Source organism: Sciurus carolinensis, chromosome 11 (assembly GCF_902686445.1).
Source record: "Sciurus carolinensis chromosome 11, mSciCar1.2, whole genome shotgun sequence".
In the NCBI taxonomy this organism is placed as follows: Eukaryota; Metazoa; Chordata; class Mammalia; order Rodentia; family Sciuridae; genus Sciurus; species Sciurus carolinensis.
In genome coordinates this window covers 32692516-32698776 of record NC_062223.1, presented here as the reverse complement: position 1 = coordinate 32698776, position 6261 = coordinate 32692516, and the positions used below count along the sequence as shown (strand labels likewise).

Below are 6261 nucleotides of genomic sequence, written 5' to 3'. Positions count from 1 at the left end.
TTTCCTGGACTGGGCTCAGAACAACCAGCAATACCGCTGCTGGATAAACAGGACTTCAAAGAATTCACCATCTCCAGAACAGGGCCAGTGAAGAGGGGAGGCGGTAGTATGCATATATGAGATTTTAAAACATTCCACACCCAGAGCTTTGATTGTCTTCATAATTTCGTACTCATAAAAGGTAGGTACTGTCCTCATGCAGGGTGGGTGAATGAAGAGATTTGGAGAAGTAGATTGTCCAAGTTCCACATCTAAGAAGTCAAAGTAGGAATTGAAACACAAAGTTGGTGAGGCCTGTGCTTTTGGTTGCTCTGCTCCAAGGAGCTTGTCCTAACCCAGAGAGGCTGGATGATGAGGGCGTGAGTAGATGCATCTTTTTTTTTTTTTTAGCAGTTAAACAGATTAGAGCAATTTGTTTTTTCCAGGAAACAGGGCCTACAAATTATTTAAGTGGATTTGTTAAGGGTTTGGATAAATTTTAAAATCACGAGTGATAGACTTTATTTTTATTTATTTTTGGTACCAGGGATTCAAACTAGGCTTAAACACTGAGCCACATCTCCAGCCCTTTTTATTTTTTACTTCAGAGTCAGGGCTTCACTAAGTTGCTGAGGCTGGCTTTGAATTTGCAATCCTTCTGCGTCAGCCTCCCCAGCCACTGGGATTACAGCTGTGCATCATTGTGCCCAGCGTGATAGGACTTTAAAGATGGCCTTTCATAGCATATTCAAGGTTACTATTCATCCACTGATACTAGCAGAAGGGCTGTGTTGAAAGGTCACACCCCTGAGCTATGGGGAGTGTAAGACTTAATATCTGTCTGCCTCAGGTATAGGATACGGGAGTAGAGTGTGGATACCATGTGGTTCCCATTCTTGGCTTGGAATCTTCACTAGCATGTATGGTTTAAAGCAAGAAAAAAATCTGAAGTAGTTATTTTTAACCCTAGCTCCTTATCCTTTTTCATTTCTCCATTCATAAGGGAACAGAGAATTAGAACAGAGTTCCTTTCTCTCATTCTTTGGTTCTTTTTGACCAGAAAGCAGCGTAAACTGGGTACAGTGGTACACCTCTGCACCAGCTACTTAGGAGGCTGAGGTCGGGGGATTGAGTTTGAGGCCAACCTGGGCAAGATAGTGAGATTCTGTCTCGAAGAACAATAACAATAACAACAGTAAGAAAACAGGGTAAAAGTGGGTAATTCAATGAACTTTCTGTGTCTCAGTTGCCAAAGCTTTAACCAGAACAAAGGGTAAAGTATTCTGAATTAGTTATAATACCCAGAATCTGCTTTTTAAACAAGGACACACATCTCATCAACATCACTGTTTATGGTAAGCTCTGGGCATCTGGGGTTTCAAATTAGTTGTGCTAATCCAAGACCCAAGTGCAGGCACTTTCCAATTATGCTCTTCTACAATAACAATGAACTCCATCTTCCCTACTGTGAACACTTATCCACGTCTATGCTTGCCCTATAAGAGAGAAAAACACGGTTAATTCCAGGCAGACTAGGGACCACTTGTAAATGACAGAGAATTCATTTAATGGAAAAATCAAGAGTGGGTTCATTTTCTATCAGTCTTTCTTTCTTTTTTTTTTTTTTTGATACAGGGAAATAAATCCAGGGGTGCTTTACCACTGAGTTATATCCCCAACCCTTTTTAAAATTTTGAGACAGGTTCTTACTAAGTTACTTAGGACCTCACTACATTGCTGAGGCTGGCCTTGAACTTGTGATCCTGGTACCTCAATCTCCTGAGTTGCTAGGACTATAGGCATGTGCCATCATACCTGGCTAGTCTTTCAAGTTTTGAATACCAGTTGTGTAGAAGGTGGGCTAGGAGAGCTTCCCAATTGCTCTAAGTCTCCCCGGATCCAGAATCTTAGTCCTGAAGAGTTTGTCGTCACTGTGGAGGGAGATTCTATGGAATTTATTCCAGAATTGAATGCTTAGTTCATGTCTTGTTCCTCACTCAGACTCACTGCAAAGCAACTGTTAATGTGGACCAAGAGGCTCAGATAACCAGCAGGAAATGACCAAGCTCTCCCAAATCCATTAGCAATGAATCTAAATCCAGTTGTGGAGTGGGAATCACTGTAGTCCAGCCAATACCTGAGCACAAGCTCATGTGTATTTGGGCAACAAAGAAAGCAGTGGGATGGAAGAGCTCCTTGGAACCGCTGGAGATAACTGGAGGGAAGACATCACCAAGACCCCAAGAGAGGAAAAGATGGAGAATTCCCTGCTTCCCTAGGAGTTGTGTGTGGAAAGAAGGAAAGGCAAGTCCCTCCTGTGTCACAGGAGTAACAGAAGCCCCAGTACATGAGCTCCACAGGCAGCAATAAACCTTTTTCCAACTGGCTATTTACCCAGTTGACCCCCAAAAGGTGACAGAGCTGCCCCGCACTCCCAGATATGGAGTATCTTGGGAGACAGGTATAGTTAATGCAAACTTTATTTATAAAAGACTCTTAAATTAGTTGTTGTCTCATGCCATGCATTCATACAGAATACAGTGACCCTTCAGGGCTACAGGGAGAAAGCTCACAAACTCAAAACTATTAAAGAAGTTCTAATAGTTAAAAGCTAGGAAAGATTAGGACAATTTTACAAATGAGCAATTAAAAATAAAACAAAAGAAAAAGGATATGGGATCTAGTCTGAGCTGAGTGGGGCAGCTGTTTACAAGTCTGTACACTAACCTAATCCACAGACAGTCTTCTAGAGGCGGGTGTCGATGGAGAGAAGCGGGGCACGTACAGACTTGTGCAACAGCTACTCCTCCCCCCGCTGTGGTCTGATACATACAACCAGTTTGTGTACACTAGGCCTGCCAAGGCCACTTCACACTATGAGGACTTCTAGTTTAGTAAACTAAAGCTGTAGGGTGCAGGGGGACGGGCAGCTTCATTTGCGACTGCTCTTTATTCTCTCCAGTCTTTTTTTCAAGTCGTCAATGTTAGTTGTGGAGGAGGAGGAGGAGGTCAAAGTTCCTGCAGAGTGGGTTTGGTTAGAATCCAGGTCTGAATGCTGGTGCTGCTCCCGTGACTCCCGCAGCTGAGACAGCTTGCTGTGGAGCATGTCTGTGGAAGAGGCGACTGGAGGAATTGCTGGTTTGGAGAGCAAAGAGGTCAGTGGAGGTCGGTCATCTTGCTATTGAGAGAAGAAGAGACACTGTTTAAAACCAGGGAAAGCAGGATAAAATGCAGCTCTGGAACCACATAAACTAAGACTGAGCCACTTCTCTGTGGGTCAGCTTATCCCTGAACTGCATGATATTGCTCTCCCTGACCCACACAGTAGGAAAGGAGCAGTACCTTTGTGTTGTCCAGACCACATCGCTGTCGGAGAATTTTTAGCCTTTCCAGGTAGACAGATGGTCCCACTTCTTCTCCATTTGTGTTACCTATGGAGGACACTGTGCTTGTAGGAGGGGGCACACATGTGACCTCCATCTGAGGGGAGATACCTAGAGAGGAAAATGTAGAAGGAATATTCAAGTATATACATACACTGCCTGGAGATTACTTTGGTCAATTTGTCACCAAAGAGAACAATTAAGAATTTCTAGGGTTGGGAGTGTAATTCAGTGGTAGACTTGTGTTAGCATGCATAAGGTCCTGGGTTTGGTCCCTAGCACCTAAGAGAAACACAAAAAATTTCCAGGAGTTTGAATACTGCCACTGTACTTGGAAACTAAAAAATCCACAAGGATCCACCTGGAAGTTGATGATAAAAGAGTGATCTGAAATATGCAAGATAAGCTTCATGAGAACTTCAAGAATTGATACATAAAGGAAGAATGTAAGTTGGGCTGTCTGTCTACATTCTGGTTATGCAAGGAGTTGCTATTCTAGTAATGCCAGGGCTAGCTTGGACAATCCAAATAAAACAAGCTATTCCTGAGTGTACTGTAATTACCCAACTGAAAAACCTGAGGACCTCTAATGTGTGGAACAATCAGATCAGGTTTGAGAAAAGAGAGAAAGCTCTTCTTCAAAGCTGTGAAGGCCAGCAAGGAGCTCAAGGCTATGGTGTATTAAGGAAGAAGAGAGGAAGAAGCTGAGATGTCCAACATATCTTTAAAGCAGGATGGGCACTGGAATATCTGTAACTTTATTACTAAGATCAATATTCTGGCAAGACAGGGTAAAAACAAAATTAAACAAAATATACAACCAAAAAAAAAAATCTATCCTGATTCCTAACTTTCTGAGAAGGCACAATCAGCTGAACACACAGATTATATATGTGAATAATCTCAGCTAGTCAGGAGACAGAGGCAGGAGGATTGCCAGTTTGGGGCCAGCCTTAGCAACTTAGACTGTCACAAAATAAAATAAAAAGGGCTGGGGATATAGCTCAGTGTTAAAGTAACCTTAGGTTCAACCTCCACTACTGTAAAAATCAAAACAAAATAAAGCATCATATTCATGGCTGGACTGTAGCTCAGTTTGTAGAGCACTTGCCCAGCATGTGCAAGGCCCTGGTTTCCATGCCCAGCACAGAAAATAAAACAAAAAGACTCTCAACTTGATTTCAATGAAAAGGAATTTTTCTCCCCCTAAGATAAGGTACTGGGAGGAAAAACTGCTTTATGATAAATAGAAAAGTAAAATGGGTGTGCACAAGGGCATGTACACCTGTTAATTCCAGCAACTTAGGGGGCTAAGACAGGATTGTAAGTTTGAGGCCAGCCTCAGAAACTTAGCAAGACTCTTAGTAACTTAGTGAGGTTTTGTCTCAAAAAGAAAAAAAGGATTGAGGATGTAGTTCAGTGGTAAAAGCACCCTTTGGTTCAATCTCTAGTGCTGAATGAAAAAAAGTAAAACAGGTTACTCCAGGCAAGAAAGAATTCTTTAATGTAAAGATAAGGAGAATATGTTGAGAAGGTGAAAAATGAATGAGGAATAATGTAAAGCCAGTGATAAGAGATGTTTGAATATATGAAACCAACAATCAATGGGATCACATGCTGGTGTTGCAAATGTGCTGCTTAGGCCAATCCATATTAATTGATTAATATTAATCAATATTAAAACTTTGGAAAAGGAGGCCCTACCCTGATCAACCAAACAATGGTATGTCCATATGTGCACACTGTTTGACATTCTGCTCACCAGAGAATAATTCAACTGAAGGTTTACCCATGGCAAGATACATGCTGAGAGAGAATCTGATTTGAATCTGAAAACCAAAGAGGAATTGTGCTTTTATAGGCAAACAATGTTGGAATGAAAGCGTAGGTGAACTTCATTGAACTTGGAAAAAACTTAGGACAAATGTGAGAGCTGCAGTTGGCCCTGATGAGAGGAACTTTTGCAGTTGGGTCTGTGTTTCATTGGTTTAAGATTATGATAACTATTTTCTGTAACTGAAATCTTCTAAGTCTTCTTTTTGTCTCTAGATCCTGTGAACAGTGATTCTCAAACAATGGTTTTTCGCTGTGGGAACAGTAATATTTCAGATTAAACTTAGGGTATGCATTCATTCATACCAATCAACAAATACCCAGTATGTGCCAGGCAGCAAAACAGATAAAAATCTTTCCCCTGTGGATTTTAAAATCTAGCAGAGAGACAGACACTGGATAACTAACCTAATAGAAGCCATATCATATATTATCTTAGAGGTGGTTAAGTGCTATGGCAAGGTGAGGGTTAGGTGGTAAGTTATAAACAAGATCTCATCTAGATGGTAGTATTTGAACACAGATGTGAAAAGAAGAAAAGAAGCTAGCCAATAATGAAGAGCACTATATATAAAAGACACAGCCAGTGCAGGGCTGGGGTTTGGGGGTGGCCCTGGGTTCAACTGCCAGCACTGAGGGCAGTGGGAAGAAGCAATGCAAAGAACCTAAGGTACATGCCTATGGGTTCTAGAAACAACAAGGGGGCTAGTGGGGCTGGAAAGTAGTAGATGAGGTTCCAGAGGTATCAGGGGCTTAGATAATACAGGGCCTCTAAGACCTTTATAAGGGCTTGCTTTTGCTTCTGCTGAGTGCAGGCTTCTAGAGAATGTTTGAGAAGACTCATTCTGATGCAATGTGTGATCGTGAATACTGGAAAGCAAGGGTGCAATCAGGAGTTCAAGCAGAAGGGCAGTGCTGCTCTAGTCCTGGTGAGAAGCCAGGTGCAGTGGTGCACGCCTATAATCCCAGTGACTCTGGAGACTGAAGCAAGAGGATTGTAAGTTCAAGGCCAGACTCAGCAACTGAGCAAGACTCTATCGCAAAATAAAACATAAAAGGGGCTGGG

General features: G+C 42.0%; 1 protein-coding gene across 2 annotated transcripts in view; it reads right to left on the bottom strand.

Annotated features, from left to right (window-relative positions):
- Positions 1-1734: 1734 nt before the first annotated feature.
- Ckap5 (cytoskeleton associated protein 5) overlaps positions 1735-6261 on the bottom strand; it is a 100179-nt gene continuing 95652 nt past the window's right edge. For both annotated transcript variants that reach the window (XM_047518676.1, XM_047518677.1), the window contains exons 43-44: positions 3322-3473; positions 1735-3157 (exon numbers count right to left, since the gene is read on the bottom strand). In XM_047518676.1, coding sequence (XP_047374632.1) covers positions 2912-3157; positions 3322-3473 — 398 coding nt within the window. In that variant the 3' untranslated portion in view covers positions 1735-2911. The remainder of the gene's footprint in view (positions 3158-3321; positions 3474-6261) is intronic.